At 49.9% G+C, this 19,780-nt stretch overlaps 1 protein-coding gene across 15 annotated transcripts in view; it reads left to right on the top strand.

Moving 5' to 3' along the window:
* The window catches only part of KALRN (kalirin RhoGEF kinase), a 661,253-nt gene that overhangs the window by 616,985 nt on the left and 24,488 nt on the right, over positions 1-19,780 (top strand). For 14 of the 15 annotated variants that reach the window (XM_041763076.1, XM_041763066.1, XM_041763054.1 and 11 more), the window contains 3 exons: positions 2,664-2,787; positions 3,969-4,028; positions 19,561-19,588. In XM_041763076.1, the coding sequence (XP_041619010.1) occupies positions 2,664-2,787; positions 3,969-4,028; positions 19,561-19,588 (212 nt within the window). Of the gene's footprint in view, positions 1-925; positions 2,641-2,663; positions 2,788-3,968; positions 4,029-19,560; positions 19,589-19,780 lie in introns of those variants that run through there. The other variant, XM_041763101.1, reaches the window with a different exon arrangement.

Genomic DNA, 19,780 nt, shown 5'->3' with positions numbered 1-19,780 from the left:
CTTCTTCTTTTTTTTTCCTCCCCCCTTTTCTGTATTTTAGGAATCGGTTGAATGCATTGGCAGTTTTTTCCTCCCCAAAAAGCGCTTTTGTCGCTAAAGCTCCAATACTAGCCTTCCCTTCAGCAGCCCGTATTCTCTGTCTCTAACCCCTGAGGTGTGGAATCATACAGATTGAATGCTGTCCAGCTGGGTGCCCTTGAGGTGCTGACGTAAAGGAATGACTGGGATACAGGGCAGTGTTTGGCCTGCACCCGCACCCCCGGGGTTTCCATGCCGTGTGGCCCTCCACGGCAGAGGTAGAGGGAACCCCCCACAAGACGGCTGATGGGGATACCAGCAGAGCAGTACTTCCTTGGCCCTTTCTCGAGCTCAGGGCACAGAGGCTACCGAGCTGCCCCTGGCCTTGCTAGGTAACCATAGGCCCAGCTGGAAGGCAGTCATGGCCTCCAAGGCACAATAGACCCAATTCATTTTATTCTAAAGACATTTGCTTTTGGTACCTTTTAAGAAGCCTCAGAAATAAGGTCCCTCAAAGCACTGAAGTCCTTAGTAATCAGTCGCCTTACAGAGCTAACTTGTCATGATTCTTGATCTAATTATCCAGCCGCTCAGCACTTCCTCCTCACGTTGGCGTCTTTTGGTCACTTTTTTATACCTCCCACGGGAGGGAAGGGAGAAGGGACGTCAGGCTGGGTGAAAGAGACCAGATCCAAGTACAAATGGGTCATTCTGGTCCCTTGTCAGCCCCTCTTGCACAAGGGTTGGGGGGGGGGGCGGGCAGGGGGGAGCAGAGCCACAGACTTGAAGTGGTTGTCGGTATTTATCAGTGAAGGACACGCCCCCAGGGCCTACTCTGAGCACAGGAGTCCGAGTTGGGTGTGATGTCTCCAGCATAAACGTTACTGAAACCCTGTTTCCACGTCAGTTCCCGTGGCCAAGTGATGGAAGCTCCCCAAACCATGATGACGACTTCTTCTGGGAAGAAGAATATGAAATTGAGCCTGTCCTGCCACTGATACTACTCTGAGTCTTCCTTCTGAACATTATTTGTAACATTTCTAGCTTCTCACCAACCATATGGAATGACCCAGAGGGTTGTAATAAACGTAGGAACATACCCCACACTCACGCCCACGCCCACTGGGCTGTCCACCCTAGGACATGCAGCATGGACCTCCCTGACTCAAAGGTGTTCTCAGACTGAGTCAGGGATGTGGATTTGGGGGTTAAAGTTATGAGGTGAATGAATATCTGAAGTTAACAATGATACTGTCTAGGGTTAGTCTCCATGACTGGTTCTTGCTGAGGTACAACCACCGACGTGAGTTGCTGTTGCTAGGGAGCCTGCCTGTTCAGGAGGCACAAGAGAAGGTCTGGCCGAGAGACTCTTGTTTTCTGATGGAGCCCACATCCCCCCCAAATTTGAGAATGGGACTGTAACTGCTCTTTCCTATTCGGAAGGGTGAGCACTGAACGTGTGTGTTAGTGATAAATACTTTGGAAACACCTTCAGGACATCCTAAAATTCCTGACATAATAGAACATTCTCTTTCCTCCTAAACCTTGTGCCCCTTTCTCTCTCTGCCTCCCTCCTTCCCTCTCTCTCTCTCCCTCCCTCTCCCTCTCCTCTTTCCCTTAACGAAGGCTCTTTTCATCAAGCTCTCTCTGCAAAGCCCTAAGTTTGACAAGGAGACCCTGACGGGAGGCCAACCTCACTTATTCCAGACAATGATAGAACTTCATCCAAATTCTGTGACCACACCTGAAACCGATGACGCCTGCTCAGGGTCATCAATGCTATTTGTGACTTGGCTTTTGGCATCTTTGTTTTTGAGCCCTGGACATACGTGGAACTCAGGAGCTCAGCTCCGAGCTTCTCTTTACACGTCCGTGAAGGAGCCTCCAACCCCCTTGTAGGAAGGAGGAAGCTGGGGTAGTGTGAGAGGGGAGCACGTAATGGGTCTTCTCCCACCAGGAAATCTCTAGGACCTCTTTACGCTCCACAGAGCTCTTTACTCAAACACTGAGTGATGGGGAGGACATAAACCAAGAAACCCTTTATCCTAACATAACCAGATAAATGAGTGGTGCTCAACTGTGTATTAAATCAAATGCCCTAGAAGACAATCGTACCTGTAGTACAGTGTTTGGGAGTAGCCATAGCCCAGATGCAAATCATGAGATGCGAACCTCAAAATCATCCTTTTGGTCTTTATATGTGGTCCTGGGAATGTACCAGTAGTTTCTGCACCATAAAATACGCTTCTCTGTTCTGTTCAGCCCCCCGCCCCTGCCCCACCTCATTCTTCCACCATCCAGTGTACTGCTCAGGAAGGGAATTCCTCAGTCCTCTGAGGCTTCATCAGTAGGATACAAAGACTTCCTTGGTAGAGTTTAATCACCCAGTCCTCGTATTTTCCTCAAGTGCTGCAGCCAACCTTGCACGTCTCTCAGGAGGGGCCAGAGCCCATCCTCACTCTCCCTCCTGGAGGCAAGATCAGCTACCAGCCACCACAGGAGCTGGCGTGCAGGTTCTGGGCCTCTGAAGCTGGGGCTTGACTGGAGCATCTCACCTACTGACTCACCCAAGGGTGGCAAGCCCACCCACCGCCTCACTCTGCCCTGACCTGCCATTTTGACTGGTGCATTTTTTGGTACAACAGGAAGTCATGTTCATGGCATACTCTACGAATGAGAAAGCGGGCAGACGTGGAGAACACGGGTAAAAATGAAGCCACAGGGGCTCGTAAACCCAAGGATATTCTGGGCAACAAAGTCTCTGTTAAAGTGAGTAAGGTCTTCCAGAGCTGTGTCCCACCTCTCATCTACTCCCACCCTGCAGCATCTCAATTTGGGTGGACGGGGATTTTTTTTTTTTTTCCCAGTGTGGGGACCAGAGGGGAAGTAGTTTAGCAGGATTTTGCATGCAAGATCAATTTATTTTTTATTTTTTATTTCTCCCGGCAACTTCGATTCAAATAAGTAAGTATCTTTTTTTTTCCTTTATACCTTTCTCCTGATACTGTGCACATGCCTTATAACGAAATTATCTGCAGCGTTATTCTTATAAAAATGCAAGATGTTTGGTTCATACCGAAGCTCTCAAAGCTGCCCGTTCAGTATCCTAGGTTTGAAAACACACACGGGGTAAGGAGGTGAGGGGTGCTTGCCAAACCTCCAACCCCGAGAAGTCTGAGGTTTGGAATCTCAGGGCCACTATGGCCTTGGTGGAGTTTCATTTCTTTTCCCCAGAATTCAGACGACATCATTTTCAGGCCCCCATGTGGGCAGGGAAGGGGAGGCACAGTGGCAAAGCCCAAGTTACTGGTTTTGTAACAATCTCCCCCCTTACCGTGAACCCACTGATGCTAAGCTTCGGCAGCCCCTTGGGCCCCCCCACCCCCCGCCATCCTGAAACAATGTGATCCGTTTTCTTTGCGTTGGGCCCCCGGAAAACACCTGACTCTGGACAGTGGGAATTAGACTGCTGATGCTGAACATCACTATGCTGGGTGATGACCCACGCGGCACTTTTTCCCCTTCCTGAGCGCAATAAGGACAACCAAAACCCATGCTACCGTCCTTCTTGGGGAAAAGAAATTGTATCCCCTCCTTCACTCTCCTTGGGGAAGCCCAGCCTCACAGAAGACAAGAGTTTAAATTCTACAGCACTCCTGTTTCCTGTGGTTGCCCCTTCCACTGCGGTTTCCCAGGTTTCCCCCGAAATGCGGGGCGGCACACAATTCCAGCCTCCTTCCCTCCCTACCCACCCCACCCCCCGCCCCGAAAGAGCATGCTCCCCCCCCCCCCGCCGTGATCGGCACCCCCACCCTAGAAGCACCTGGTGTTTTTCTCTGCCCGATTTCCCATTGCTCGTGCCTTTCTGACGTCCTCCTCACTCTCGAGCAAGAGCTGCCTATGTTCTAACTGTGTTCTCTTTCTTCCCCTTCCTCATGCTGCCCTCCAAGGAGACGAACAGTTCCGAGGAGTCAGAGTGTGATGATCTTGACCCTAATACTAGCATGGAGGTAGAACCGGCTATTGTTGTCCTATTTGCTATAATGATTGTCTTTATCAATGTGTTCTGTACCAGTGACCTTGCCGAAGTGACCGGTCAGTCAAGGATAAATGGTGACACGAGGGCACCTCTGGGTGTCCCCGTCCCAACTTAAAAAGAACATTCATTCAGCTCAATTTTTATAGAAGACCTGACCTAGATATTTTCTAAAAACAAAACAAAAACAAAAAAACTAAAACATCTGGTTCTCTTGAATGCTTCTTTAATATTCCCTTCTTGCTGGGTATGGCTTTGTATAGAAAATATCCACCTTCATTGTTGGACACTTAGAGCACTTTTTTCCCCCATGGAAAATGGCGTTAAGAAGAGTGGCTGATTCCCAGCTGAAAGAACCCTTTTGGTTTGAGTTTCTCCCTCTTTTGTTTCTCCCCTTCCTCCCTCTTCCCTCTTTTTCTTTCCCCTTTATCCTCTCCATCTGGTTCTTCTGCTAGGACGTATTGCTCCCTTGAGGCTCCAGCAAAAGGGTGGCCTAGGTGTGGCCTGGTGAATGACCTGATCCCTATTACTGTGTAGGGCTGGCTGAGAGCCAACGAGTGGTCGTAGCCACTGCAGGACCCACCTCTGCCCGGCCCCCAGGCTCCTGGGTGGTGGCTGTCCCACCAGAAACCAAAAGCAGCCCTGGGAATGGCCTCCCCTCTGTAGCATTAGCAGCGGTCTCTCTAGAGATGGGGAGACTAAAATGTTGTCGGGAACCTTTCTGACACTATCGGGTGTGAGGGGTATGGGAGTAGAACCAACACTTCCATCAGGAACATTGAGCCAACTTCCCTCCCCCTCTTGGCTAGAAACTCTCTTGGGTTAGAGAAGTAGGACTCCTGCATGGCTTGCCACTGACAACCCTCATAAATTTACAAACCCTAGACAATTAGAGCAAACCTGGACCTGGCTTTCCCTGCCATCTTGTTTTTCAGAGTAGATGGAAATGTTTTCCTCCAAATCTGTGTTCCCATCACCAATAAAAGGGGAAAAGTTTAGAGATTTCCTCTAAGCACAAAATAAAGAGTATTTTCAAAAACTCTTTCCTTTTTATAGACCTAAGCTTTTCACTTAACCAGATGGACTTTTATTATTCTTATTCTAATTTGACCTCATCCCAAAGAAATCCACCACCATATTAGGGCAACCACCACCACAAAACCCAAGAAAGACCACTCCGCCCAAGAAGGAGTAAGTCAGCTGTGGAAGATGCCGGTTCTGTTGAATCAGGCCAGAGACAAGTGGTTGAAAGTAGGAGTCCTGCCAGGATGCAATGGTTACTTGTGGGTGTGGGTATTGCCACAGAGCTAAATCCAGCAGGTGTGGGTCAATGCGGGGCTCCACTGTGGGAGGAAGTGGGTATGGCATTCGTGGTCTAAATGTATCCTGGAGAATGAGGAAGCCAGGGGGAAACTGGTGCCTCTGCTTTCTTTGTGTTTCATAGGATAGGCACCAGCTCCCATGGAGCCCACACGTATCCGCTTGTAGACCCTTCGTCACATCTATATCTGCGGGTCTAAGTTTCGCTGGGCTGTCTCACTGATGTCCTCTTCAAGTAGAGGAAATTCAGGCAGAGGGAGGAGAAGAGCTGTGTATTTGTGATCTAGAAGGCAACTTGGGACCTTTCTCAGCTTAGGTGGAATGGGGAGAGAAAAGCAGCTTTCCCATCCTGCTCTTCTTCTTCTTTTTTTTTTTTTTTAAGATTTTATTTATTTATTCTTGAGAGATACACAGAAAGAGGCAGAGACACAGGCAGAGGGAGGAGCAGGCTCCCTGTGGGGAACCCGATGCGGGACTCAATCCCGGGACCTCAGGATCAGCCCTGAGCTGAAGGCAGGTGCTCAAGCACTGAGCCACCCAGGGGCCCCACCACCCTGCTCTTTAATGCAGGAAGTGGGCACAGGGCCATTTGGGGCCAGGCTCACAATGCAAACGGAGAGAGTTAAGTGATGTCATCAGATGCTCCACTCTATCTATGGTTAGATAAGCAAAAGCACATTCACACACACACACACGTTAGCCCTGCTTTGTGAATTGAACACATTTCTAAGGTTCTTAGGTGAGATGGGTCCCAGGGAGGTGCTTTGGGATGCGTAAGCAAAGGCATTAGATGTTCATGCTGAATGGAGGCAAGCCATGAATTGTGTTGGTGCGCGTCTGCAGTTTTCTTTTTTTTTTTTTTTTTAAGATTTTTATTTATTTATTCATGAGAGAGAGGCAGAGACACAGGCAGAGGGAGAAGCAGGCTCCATGCAGGGAGCCCGATGTGGGACTCGATCCCGAGTCTCCAGGATCACGCCCTGGGCGGAAGGCAGGCGCCGAACCACTGAGCCCCCGCAGGGATCCCCAAGTTTTCAAATACAATCCTGGCGGCAGACGCTGCAGCTAACCGGCCTGTTCGGGGGACCTGGGTGAGAAAGCAGCCGAGCACTGTGGTTAGCCCAGGGCCCTGCGGGGGGCAGCAGGCGTCCTGGCACTGCCCCCCCCCCCCCCCCCCAGAGTTTGCAGACACGGGTTAACAAACTAGACCTAGAAAGGCAACGTGTTCAACACCAGGCGACAATTTTCCCGCGGGATAGGCCACTGGAACTTCACCTCGACGTGGATGGCAGAGCAGACCCAGCTTAGGGGTCAGGCGGCCCCCAAGGCCTCTGGCTGCTGGGTGACCGTCCGGGGGTCGCCTGGCCCCCAGCTCACTCGCCCTTCCGAGACTGAGCCCGGGATGTGCGTCGCGTGGCTGTCGGCGGCCCGTGGCCCGCGCTGGGCCTGGACGCGTCACCTTGGCCGGGCCCGTGGGCCGTCCGCGCTCCTGCTCCCACACGCGGGTCCCTACACGATCGCTACTCCCCTTCCTTCTTCTCACTCGGTGGTTTGGAGGGGCCCTCAGGAGCCGTCTCCTTGGGTCTGTGCTGACGGCGGCTGCTGGTCACCCTCAGGGCTGGCCTGGGCCCCACCGTCCAGGTCACGGAGGCCGACGCACACCGCCCCGAAAGCTAATGAAGAGGCAGCAGAGCCCCTTGAGCCCCGGGGATCTGACCTCCAAGGCTCTCTAGGAACACCCAGCTCCGCAGGAGCAGGCGGCTGTGCTCTGATGTAGGGCCTCCCCGTGGGGAGACGCTCGTGGAGAGTCGGGCGCAGCCCCCACTCGGCCCAGCCCACGGGCCCGAGGTTGGCTCCCAGTCCCCCTTGCTGCTGCGGATCCGGGACACGGAGGGAACTATTCCAGACGTGGCAGGGATCCATCCAGAGCTCCCCTTACTTTATCTTGTGCTGATGACACGTTGCGAGCTGGTGGAAAAGAGGATGTTAGACACAAGACAGATACCTCCAAGTGGAAGAAGAGTCAGTCGGGCTGCAGATCAAACGCTCGGCTGTTCGGGGAGCACGTTGCCATGCATTCATTTCTTCCCAGCACGGCGTAGACGGCTGACTGCCGGCTCCAGGTGAGGACGACAGGTGTGATGCTGGGCTGTGCATCACCCGCCCACCTGCCGGCGCCGGCCCCGGCGTGGCCCAGCCTCTGCGCTCACAGGCTGGAGACGGGCTCGCGGGGTCAGACCCTGCATTCACCCTGTGAGCCGGCGCCCACCGCTGAGAGGGCCGGAGCCTCCCTGGGCCGTCCCGGATTTCTCGCAAGGACCCAGCTGGGCAGGTTCCCACACCCACGCCATCTCGACAAGTTGTCCGAGGACCGTGCTGAGACTCGGGATCGTGCGCCTGCCCCCCAGCCCCACTTGCCTCCGTCAGGCCTCAACCGGCCTCCCAGACTTAGGTCTTCGTCAGCGGGGCTGGGGTGTCTCAGTCCAGCTCTAGGTCAAGCCCAATTAAATAAGCGCATCTTAATTTTAAAGCGAAGGCCCGATGCCACTTTTAGCAGAGGACATCAGTCCATCAAATTACTTTGATTGTCACGATTCCAAAAAGCTCCATCTCTGCCCCAGCCGTCCCACAAGGAGCCAGCCTCATCGGTGACGCAGACTAAATGCAGACATCCCCCTGGGTCATTACGCCCGCTGCAGGACGGTCAGCCCAGGGGGTCCCTTTCTGTGTAAGAACAGGGTTGGGGTCCTGCGGGGGAGAGTTCTGAGAGGTGAGGGGAGAAGGCACTTGGGAAGGCAACGCTGCTTTGGACGGAAATCTCCAGTCAGGGTAAGAACCCCAGACTCTCGAGTTGACGGACGTGTAGAAGCCTTCAGCCAACCCCATCCCCTCCATTTACTTTTTACTGTGGTACAACACACGACATAAAATTTACCGTCTAGACCACTTTTAAGTGGCATCAAATACCTTCACAGCGTTGTGCAGCCGTCCCCACTCTTCATTTCTGGAACTTCTCTTCGTCTCGAGTTGAAACTGTACCCACTGAACAATAACTCCCCATTCCTCTCCGTCCCCCACCCCCACCCCCTTCAGAGACTTTTAGAAGAGGAAACTGAGGCAAAGAAGCTGTACCTTTCAGTTTGAAAGCGAGAAGGTGCCCTGAAGGCGGATGCCGGCTTTCCCTGGCCGTCGTTCCCCCCACCTCCGCCGCCCTGCTCCCCTCTCGGAATCCCCCCACCTCCAGGTGGTTTTTGATCTAAAACACAGATCCTGGCAGATGAGAAGCCCTGCCTTCCAGGGCCAGTTTTCTGTGCGGATTTGTTGCTCGATTCTCCAGCTCAACAAAGAGGAATATCATTTCTCAGCTCTCCAGGGCTAAAGCATGACTTAAACAAAAACCACGCAAAAACAGGGCACCTGGCTGACTCTGCCAGGTAGAGCATCCGACTCTTGGTGTTGGGGTCGTGAGGTCAAACCCCACTTTGGGTGCAGAGATTACTTTTTTTCGAAAATCACACAAAGGCAAACACCAGATGGGAAGAACAGCAGAACAGGAGTCAGAAAACCCGACTTGCAGTCCGGGCACGGTGGGCTGTGAAGCCTCGGGCCACTTAGGCCTGCTGAGCCTCAGGTCGCCTGAGAGGTCACACAGCTCAAGGCCACAGGTGTTTGTGTATGTGCTGTGGCATCCTTGGAGCACCACACAGATCCAAGGTGTGATATCAAGTGAGACCCTTTGCTCTCCTGAACTTCTAACTGAAAACACGGAGACCTTCCAACAGAAGAAGTCGGAGATTCTCTGCCTTGACCCTGAAATGTGCTTTGAAGTAGCACCAGGAATGGCCTGGGTGCACATCCTCCTGAGATCAGGCTGGAATGTCCACCCCCGGCCCTGGAAGGGTTTGAGTGGCCAGAGCTGACCCTTCTTTCCCTCCCCATACCCGCAGTTCCCCAGGCCCAGCTTCTGCATCTTAAAAGAGCCAGCCTTCTGCTCCCACCTCGCGGCTTTGGCTCCCTGTCCCAGATTCAGAGCTTCAAAATAACCTGGCCAGACAGATTGGAGGAAACTTTTACACCCCTAGTCAGGTGACTGGCCTCCTGGCATCACCAGTGTGTTTCCACTGATGCCTGTTAATGCATTATATAAAAAGAAATTTCTTATGAAAAGAACTCTTTAGAGCAAAGAAAGTGAAGCATCGCATTCCTCTCTTTTTATTTTTACAAAATATTTTCTTTGTAATATATCTGATGGGTTTGGCCTGGAGACTCACTATTGTTGCCCGGCTTTGTTCGGACCTGACACGCAGATTGATTTCTACTCTGCCACTAAGGGGAGGGCACTTAGCTTGCCAGAGCTGGCATTTCTCATTCCTGGGAGAATTACAAGAAAATCTTCCACTGCATATTCACATCTGTTATCTCTTCTGTTCCTTCCAACCACCCTGTGAAGATGGGATTTTCTTACCCTCTGAGAGTGAACAGTGTCAGAGAGGTCATGGTCACACAACCAACAGAAGGAGCAGGTCTAGGGTGCCTGGCTGGCTCAGTCAGTAGAGCATGCAACTCCTGATCTCAGGGTCATGAGTTCAAGCCCCACCTTGGGTGTTGAAATAATTTTAGAGCAAGAGAGAGCGAGAGAGAGCAGGTCTTGATTGTGGTGCATGGAGAGGCCAAACTTGGCACGTAATGTGGAGGAGGTCTGCTCACTGAGGCTCAGGTAATTTCTTAAGAAAGTTCAGGCCCAGGGCACCGGGGTGGCTCAGTGGTTGTGCGTCTATCTTTGGCTCAGGTCATGAGCCTGCTTCACCTTCGGCCTGTGTCTCTGCCTCTCTCTGTGTGTCTGTCGTGAATAAATAAATAAAATCCTAAAAAAAAAAAAAAAAAGAAGAAGAAGAAGAAGAAGAAGAAGAAGGTTCAGGCCCTCCCTTGCTGCACATCTGCTTGTTGGAGGAGAATTTCCTCCTCTACAACTTTCTAAATCCCTTGACAGTGGGGGTGATGACTTGGCCTCACCCACACCCCTCTCCGGTGACTCAGGAGTCCAGCCGCAGATGCCAAGAAAGGAGATCCGATCACATGGGTTGGAAATATCTGAATCGGTTTCTCAGGCCAGTGCAGTCACTCAGCACCCCCATGCTCCCGGTCATGTGTGTCCCGTGGCTCTCTCACCTTAGTCTGGAGGCCTCACCCGTCTCATATATGTTGTACATTAATGAGATTAGGAGGTGCCATTGCCCCGGGAGAAGTTGCTGTGCAAGCCAGCTATTAGAGAAGGAAAGGCCTCCCCGTCCCTCCCCAACCCTGGGCTATCAGGGTTCGCCTACAGGCTCACTCAACATGATATCCTAGTGAATTCAATTTATCAAAAGTTAACAAAGCATTGCAGCGAGGACGACGGAGAGCTGACAACTCACATAAGATCAGGTCCCATGCTGAAGAAGCATCAGTCACGTAGACAGAGGCAGGTTTGATTAAATGTTCATATTACACAGCAAACTTTACAATGTGCTCTATTAAAAGGCACGGGGCCATGAATTTATTCATTCAGTAGATGTTTACACACCCACTCGGGCCCCGGGCTAATAATAATAGCAGCTACTACTTATCAGTCTTCCCTGCGTACCTGGCTCTGCTGAGCCCTTTCCTCCCAACACTGTCAATACGTAGGTACCCTTATCATTTCTTTTAAAGATTTTATTTATTTACGGGAAGCCCAGGTGGCACAGTGGTTTAGCGCCGCCTTCGGCCCAGGGTGTGATCCTGGAGACCCGGGATCGAGTCCCACGTCCAGCTCCTCCCTCTGCCTGTGTCTCTGCTTGTGTGTGTGTGTGTGTGTGTGTGTGTGTAAATAAATGAGAGACAGAGAGAGAGAGAGGCAGAGACACAGGCAGAGGGAGAAGCAGGCTCCATGCAAGAAGCCGGATGCAGGACTCGATCCCGGGACTCCAGGATCACGCCCTGGGCTGAAGGCAGACGCTCAACCACTGAGCCACCCAGGTGCTGGTCTCTTAGCATTATTCCTGTTTTAAAGATAAGAAAACTGAAGAGAGAGGTTAAGTAACTTCCCCAAGGTTGTGTATTCACAGCCTGCCGCCTAGGAAGCCTGTGATCATGATTACCGGCTTCACAAGATGGAAGTGTGTGGGTTGGCTGGACTACTAACCTGTAGACAGTCCTGGGGAGGGTAAAGTAGGAAGGGAGAGCCTGAGCAAAGGGCCGAGGGCCTGGCATATTTTGAGAACACATGGTCTGGGTAGCTGGGGTTTAGGTGTGTGAGAAGAGCTGTAGGAGACAAAACCTAGCAGATGACTTGGGACCAAACTATGAAGATCTCGAGAAACTTGCTAGGAAGCCTGGACTTGATGCAGTGGACGACGAGAACAAAAGTAGGTTTTTTAAGCAGAGTCCCTGTGTTTCATTCTGTACTTTATATTTTATTTATTTACTTATTTATTTTTTTAGAGAGGGAAAAGGAGAAAGAGAATCTTAAGCAGGGTCGGTCCTCTCCCAGGTCCCACGTGGCTCTATCTCACAGCCCTGAGACCATGACCTGAGCTGAAATCAAGTCGGACGCTTAACCAACTGAACCAGTGAGGTGCCCCTCATTCTGCACTTTAGGAAGATAGCTGGAACCCGAGGAAACGGCAGTGTGGACAGGCAGGTCTACTGGAGGGCTGTTGCAGAAGACCTAGCAGTCAGTGAAAAAGAGTAAAAAAAAGAAGTTTTGGAGTAAGAATATGAAAAGGGTGAAATCATTAAGGGATGAGACCTCAAAGCAATCATCCATAAAGCCTTTATCCAAGTTGATCTTGGACTTCCAAGATCTTGACTTCCAAGTTGGACATCTGATGTATAAAAAGAAGTCAAAAAAAAAAAAAAAAAAAAAAAAAAGAAGTCATTACAGCACCCCACACACCCAGTCCCTTCTGAACAGAACTCCAGGCTACCGAGAGCACAGGAGACCCGCGTGTGCACAGGAATAAACCACCTTCTGCTTTAACTGTTGTATGGGATGGGTGATGGATTTTTTTTTTCATTATTACGTTAAAAACCATATTTTTACACCAAATGTTCTCTAACCAAAATACTGAGGAGGGGTAGGAAGAGGAATCAGACTAGGAATCCCCATAAGACAGCTAATGTGACACATGAACATTCAGAAGCCTGTACCAAAGAGCCAGGGCTGACACATTCTTCTCAAGAACACACACAACTTTTTGCAAAAACGGACAGTGTACAAATAAAGCAAGTCTCATCGGAACTCAAGGAATGGTATCCTAGAGATCAAGGCCTCTGATCACCGTACAATCAAGTTAGAAACCAGGAACAAAAATAAATTTTTAAATGTATACATTTGGAAATTTTAAAACATTTCTATCACAATCAGGTCAAAGGGGGACAAAGGGCCACGTGGAAGAAAAAATACTTAGAGCTAGATTGTCATGAAAATACCCAGGGAGTAAGGAGCTAGCTCAAAGCCAATCCTGTTGTCGTCTGGGATTGTGTTGCATTCACGTCCTTTGTGTCTTGGAGCTTGCTCTGTGTCCATTTAGAGATGAGCAGAGGTAGAGATAGTTTCGAAATGTTTAGAAAACCATGTCTCGTTTGGCGAGAATAAAAACAGAAAGGGTTAAACCTCCGAACCGGAAATCATACCTAAATTTTTAGAAATCGGTTTTCTTATATCTGTTCGTTTTATTGCCAAATTCCCTCAACTAAAAATCATCTAAAATCCCTTCCCTTCCTCTTCCGAACAGAGATTCCCATGAAAAAAGCAAAACGGGGATAGAAAAACAAGGCTGACTGTACAGATTCTGGGTTCATTCAAGGTGGTTCTGAGATGAGTTTAGAACATTTGGTTTGAGTTTCTTTTGGCCATTTCGATTCCTTCTGCGTTCTAGATACATGGTTTTGAGCCGTGTTTTGTGACTGGTGATGAGGGATTGGGGGAAAATGGGGTAGAGTGTTTTCCTTCTGTTGTCAATTGACACCTGGTTTTCTAGACAAGAATTTTGCCCTCAGTCTCAGGACACAGGCCAGAATCTTGGACGTTGACTGGCAAGAAAAAGAAACTGAAGATTTCTTCAAAGCTCAGCTTGCTATTCAGTGCTGGTTGATTTTGCCTAGAACTCTTTCCCATTACCTCGCTGCCCTCCCGTTTTGAAGAAAACAATTGGAATTGTCTCCGGAGGGAAGAAACGGAGTTGCGGGTGGGCCACACTGGGGTGGTTCCTTTCTCCCTCAAGGAGCAAGCGTGACCACCTGCCGCCCTCTGCTGTTCAAATAAAAGCAGATTCCCAAGCCCTGTCTATACCAGCCTTGCCCTCTCGGGTTTGCGTCTTCCTGAGAGAGGGCGTGTGCATTTTATACAAAATCTTTCCTCAACTACCTTAACCATTTCGATTCTGGTTCTCCCCTCTTTTCCATCTGCCACTCTCCATGGACTCTCAAACTCTTTCTAAGGAAGGAAAACATTAGGTTTCAAGAAATATGTGTAGCTTATGATGAACCCTTCCAGCCCCAGGCTGATGTGATGGCTCAGGTCTCTGCACACACCAACAATGATCATTAAACACAGTGGTCAGGGGGCCTAGATTCTAGTCTGCGAATAGGATGAGTTCATTTGACTCAACATTAAAATAATAATAATAGTAATAATTTGACTCAACTGCTTGGCCCTCCACTATGTGCAAGATGCGATGTTAAGCAGCATGACAAATGGTGCATAAAACACGGAAAAAGGATTACTCTCTTCAAAGGGTTCATGGGTCTGGCAAGGTGATAGCATGCAGGGAAGATGTCATGATAGACAGAAGCACATGATCAGAGCCATAGGTACCAGCCTCTGGAAGAGCAGAGAGGGGGAAAAGATCACTATTGGCTAACTCTCAGGCTTGGACTGACTCATGAAACTCCAGAGCAAGTCACATTCCAATGGTGGAAAGAAGAAACACTCTAAGTTCATGGCAAGACACTCCATCAACTGTCCTCCTCCAAATTAGAATCCCTCCCATTTATTTATTTATTTATTTGATTCATTTGACAAATACCCATGGAGTCTTCTGTGCCAGGTAGTGTGCTAGGCTCCAAGGCAATTAGAGTGAACAAGGTTCTTGCCCATGTGGGCCTTATAGTCCACAGGGAGGCTTAGACAAATGCATGGGCTGTTCCACTGCGGTGTTAGAAGGCTGTCATGACGCCCTTCCAGTCCATACTCCAACTTGAGTCAAAGTAGAAAGGAAAAATGAGGGAGGAATCTTCCATGGGCGTAATCCAGAGTCAAAGTCAGAAAAAGCGTTAGTGTGGATTTCAACCATGCTCTCGGTCCTTGCTAGAGGAGTTGAAAGGGGAGGGTTGGTAGAAATAGGATGCGGAGAAGGTTGGGGGGCAAAGGTAAGTAGGGAGGCCTTTGGCATCAATGACGAAGTGTCACAATGCTTTTCCAAGACCTTGCCTGTGCCCGGAATGCGATGGCGCAAAGGAGTACTGTGACCTTACACGTACTTCCCTGTCTCCTCTGGAAATGGGAACAAATAACACCTGCTTGGCACATGCTCCCAGAGTTTGGGATGAGCAAATGAAGGAGTTTGTGAGTGGTTTCTGCCAACTAGATAATGTTACACGAATCACTGGTGTTATTACCATTATCGGCAATGCTTGGGCCAGGCCAGAGGCAGAGGGATGAAGACTGATGCCTTCCACGGCCCCTTCCAGACAGAGAACCTGCAAGGAAGGCTTGTTGGCAACCTTTCTCTCCAACTTCCCACTACGTCTACATCCAAACTAGGAAGAGCTGCTTTTTTTTTTTTTTCATTTTTTAAAAGATTTTATTTATTTATTTGAGAGAGAGCACGAGCGGGGGACAAGGGAGAGGCAGAGGCAGAGGGAGAAGCAGACTTCCCGCTGAGCAGGAGCCTGATGCGGGGCTCCCCCACAGGACCCTGGGATCATGACCTGAGCCGAAGGCAGACGCTCAACTGACTGAGCCTCCCAGCGCCCAGATTTGCTTTTTAGACAATGTGTGTGTTTAATAATATCCTGAATGCAGTTGGGAGTGATGAGAAAGAGGAAAAAGGCAAGAAATTCCCTATACAGCAGTTTGGGGTGCTGTTTTATGGAAGTACTACCACAGTGCGGATTTATGAAACCCCACTTAAAATGTTCACATAGAAACGTGCCATTTGTCTCTTCCATGTGTCATTTGTCTCTTCCCTGTCACTCCTGCTGTGTAATCACTGTCTTACTCCCTTGTGGATTCCCATCAGGATGGAACACACAGGCCACTGGACGAAGCTGGCAGCGTTCCCAAATCGTTTCTACCCTAAAGTCCTAACAGGGGCGTTGGGACAAGTGAGAAGGCAGGGCTCCGTGTCTGTGGAGGGCTGGTCATTAACATCAGCCAGGCGCCATCCTGGACACTGCAGAGGTCACTGAATTCCATCTCCCCCCCTCCCCCCCCGGGGTTCAGCCCAAAGAGAGCGGTGAGCGTGTCAGCCTTGCTCACTGTTGACCACAGCCAACGGGCAGCTCAATAAATCCTCAAACAAATGAGCCCTTGGGTCCGACGAGCTTTCACGTGGGCACAATTATCCCCAATTTACAGCTAAAACTGAGGCCTAAGCTGCTTAAGAAAGTTGTCCAAGGCAAGAGAGCCTGTCTGGCTTGGGGCCTGGACCAATGTGCTCTGTCTGCTGCTGAAGCTTACATTCCCTCCCATGTGGAAGGCCTCTGAGAGCCTCCTTTCTCAGAGGCAATGGATTTTATTGTTTTTGTTTTTGGTTTTTTTTTCATCATTTTCCCAGAAGTTTGCTTTCCCTCTGTGTTTAAAAGCAGGTTCTGGTCGAATATAATTAGTAATATGCCCCGGGGTAATTATTTTATAGCTTGTCCGGACCTAGTTCCAGATTCTACTTATGAGCCACTCCCAATTCTTGGAAGAACTGGAATGAGGACAAAGATCAAATATTCATCCAACAGACCAGCATGTATTAAATGCCCATTTCACAGCAGAAGCCAGACTAGAGGTCTGAGGTACAAGAAGGGTAACGTGCTCCTGTCCTTGAGGAACCCACAGTCTAGGAGCTCCAACTGTGCCCTTTTTCCCTTTATTTATTTTTTTTAAGATTTTATTTATTCACGAAAGACACAGAGAGAGAGGCAGAGACACAGGCAGAGGGAAAAGCAGGTTCTATGCAGGGAGCCCGATGTGGGATTCGATCCCAGGTCTCCAGGATCACTCCCTGGGCCAAAAGTAGATGCCACCCAGGTGTCCCACCTTTTTTTTCCTTTAAAAAACATTACAAAAGTGAAACACACTGACTGAAGGATTTTTGGAACTCCTAGGTAAGAAGAGAAAGAAAAAAAAATCTCTCAAAATTCAGACATTTTATAAATCCTCAGGGTAGGGCCTCCATTCTGGCGTCTATCTTGCAAAATCTTGCAGCGGCCTGGAGGAGGTAACAATGTTTTCTGAACTGGGGAACAGCCGCCCTTGATCTCATCACCCTGTGATAAGCACTGATAACATTTAGAAAATCATCTTTATCTCCTTTTCTTTGACTGTGAGCTGATGGTCCAGATGTCCTTCTCTCAGCCTCGCCTAAACCTGGCGGAGACCTTTGTGGCCTCCCCGGCACTGCCATGAGTGACGTGCTGCTGCCTACCATGTTCCCTGGCTGTCCCCCTGCCACAGCCCTGGGCTTCCTCACCAAGAGGGGGTCTCTTAGGTGTGGGAAAAGCAGCCTCTACCAGATGCCCCCACATATCCCCACCCCACCCCAGAGGAGGCTCAGGGGCAGGGAGTTGGTTTCCCGGAGGCCGGTTCCCTTGGATAGAGGGCGCTCTCAGCAGCTGCCCTCCTACCAGGGCGGCCTGTTGATTCACTGCAAGCAGCTTTCAAAAATCCTCACGCCCGGCCCCCCACTTCACACCAACTAGAAGAATCTTTAGGCCTGAGGTCCAGGCATCGGTCTTTTGATGTTTTTAAAGCTGTCCAGGTTAAAGATTGAGAACCACAATTTTAAGGAAGGCCGGGCAGTGGTGCACATGACCTTTGAGACTAGCAGAGGGCTAAGCACTAAGTAGCGCTTAGTCTCAAGACACGCAGCCCCAAGAGTTGGCATTGCAGGAGTTTTGCGCAGCTCGCCTCGTGGGAACCCGGAGTGGTATATGTGGGCAATTGGTTCACCAAGGAGAATCCTAAGGGGGACGACAGCATCTTGCTCCAAAGGGCTCACGTGGATCCCGCGTAAGGGAAACAGCAGCAGAAACTGTGTTCACACAGGACATGAGTGGCTACAGGGAGAGGAGTAGGAAGGCCGCAATGGGCCATTTGGGAGGCACGTGAGCTGTCTGGCTTCGTTATGGAGCAGAGAAGAATTTGACAACAGAAATTTAGAGAAAAGCCTCTGTAACAATAGGCTGCTTAGTGGAAGGGAAAGGACTAGAATTAGATCAGCTTTTTTTTTTTTCTTGTAAATTTATTTTTTATTGGTGTTCAATTTGCCAACATATAGAATAACACCCAGTGCCCATCCCATCAAGTGCCCCCCTCAGTGCCCGTCACCCAGTCACCCCCACCCTCCCGCCCACCTCCCCTTCCCCCACCCCTAGTTCGTTTCCCAGAGTTAGGAGTCTCTCATGTTCTGTCTCCCTTTCTGATATTTCCCACTCATTTTTTCTCCTTTCCCCTTTATTCCCTTTCACTATTTCTTATATTCCCCAAATGAATGAGACCATATAATGTTTGTCCTTCTCTGATTGACTTATTTCACTCAGCATCATACCCTCCAGGTCCCTCCACGTCGAAGCAAGTGGTGGGTATTTGCCGTTTCTAATGGCTGAGGAATATTCCAGTGTATACATAGACCACAGCTTCTCTATCCATCATCTCTCCATGGACACCGAGGCCCCTTCCACAGTTTGGCTACTGTGGACATTGCTGCTATAAACTCGGGGTGCAGGTGTCCCGGCATTTCATTGCATCTGTATCTTTGGGGTAAATCCCCAGCAGTGCAATTGCTGGGTCGTAGGGCAGTAGATCATCTTTCTTTACTTAAGTGGTCACTGAACGCTTGTTATCCGTCAAGCATTGTGCCAAGCACTTGACATATATTTCTCACTTGATCTCTGCAATAACACTTTGCAACAGGTATTATTTATCCCCATTTTATAGGGAAGGAAAATGATATAATAGATCATAAGTGATCATCATATGAAACAAAGGAGGTGAGCCCCAGACTTTCTGACTCCAAAATCCATGTTTTGGTTCACCCCACCAAGGGTGAACCTGCACTCGTGTGATTAGCGATAAAACAAAAGATGAGAGAAAAATCAAGAAGGGGTGACATTTCGGCATGGCTAGTTGGCCAGAAGTCCACCTTCCGTGACAAGCCATGGGGACACGAGGCGGCCTTTACAGTGTGTGTAAAGAGCCCCCGCGGTGCCTCTGCCAACCAGTCATGCGACTGACGCTTAAGTGGGCCTGAGTCTGTCTCACCCAAGCAGCCGAAAGGACTAGACCCCCTAGGTCAGTGCTTTCCAAGTTGCCCCACGGAGGCTTGGGCGACAGGAGGCCACGCTGGGGAGAGGATGGACGGGAGGACCTTCCCCACCAGACAAGCTCCGCGTGCAGCTGCTTGAAGGGAACATTCCCCTCCTGGGAGGGAGGGGGCTACATGTGGAAGGAAACCATTGGGTTAGAGGTCATTGGTTAATGTCAACGGCCCTTCCGGTTTGGCCCACATCAGGTGCTCTGTTTTTGAAAATCCATGATGCCGGGAAGAATCGGCACCAATGCCTTGCTCGAGTGCATGTGGAAGGAGGCCAGGGAGGGCGGCCTTTACACATCTGACCGGGAGGAAGAGCCGCTGAGGAAGGGAAATGCGAGAGGGAAAGGCCAGCTGCAGCCAGCAGAGCTTGCAGCCGTGATACACCTGCCTGGGGCCCTGGGCTGCCCAGAGGAACGTGCAGAACCAGCGTAGAGAGGAAGGCTGAGCAGGTGCCCCGGGGTCATGACTGCCACGGCCAAACAAACGGTCGCAAACAATAAAGGCTGGACTCCAGGCTCCATCTCCCTAAACTGTACTTCCTTTTTACTCACTAGGGTTAAAAAAAAAAAAAAAATCTCCTGTTCTCATTTACTAGTTTAGGATTTAAGCAATTTTCTGTTTCTTTGTGTCTTTCAGATCTTAAATCCAAATTTCATCCAAGAAGGTGAGTTAAAAAGTAGGATTGACAACATGGGGATTGGCTAAATAAATTGTGGCAAGTCCATCAGTGAGGAAGAGGCCATACACAATGGTGATGTAGTTCCGCGCTATGGACAAGGAAGGGTGTTTAGGATACACTGCTGGGGTGGAAAAGACCACAACTTGCAACATGTATGATTTGTGGAAGAAAATGTGT

The sequence above is a fragment of the Vulpes lagopus genome, chromosome 1, assembly GCF_018345385.1.
Source record: "Vulpes lagopus strain Blue_001 chromosome 1, ASM1834538v1, whole genome shotgun sequence".
Classification (NCBI taxonomy): domain Eukaryota; kingdom Metazoa; phylum Chordata; class Mammalia; order Carnivora; family Canidae; genus Vulpes; species Vulpes lagopus.
This window is presented reverse-complemented; position numbering and strand designations above follow the sequence as displayed.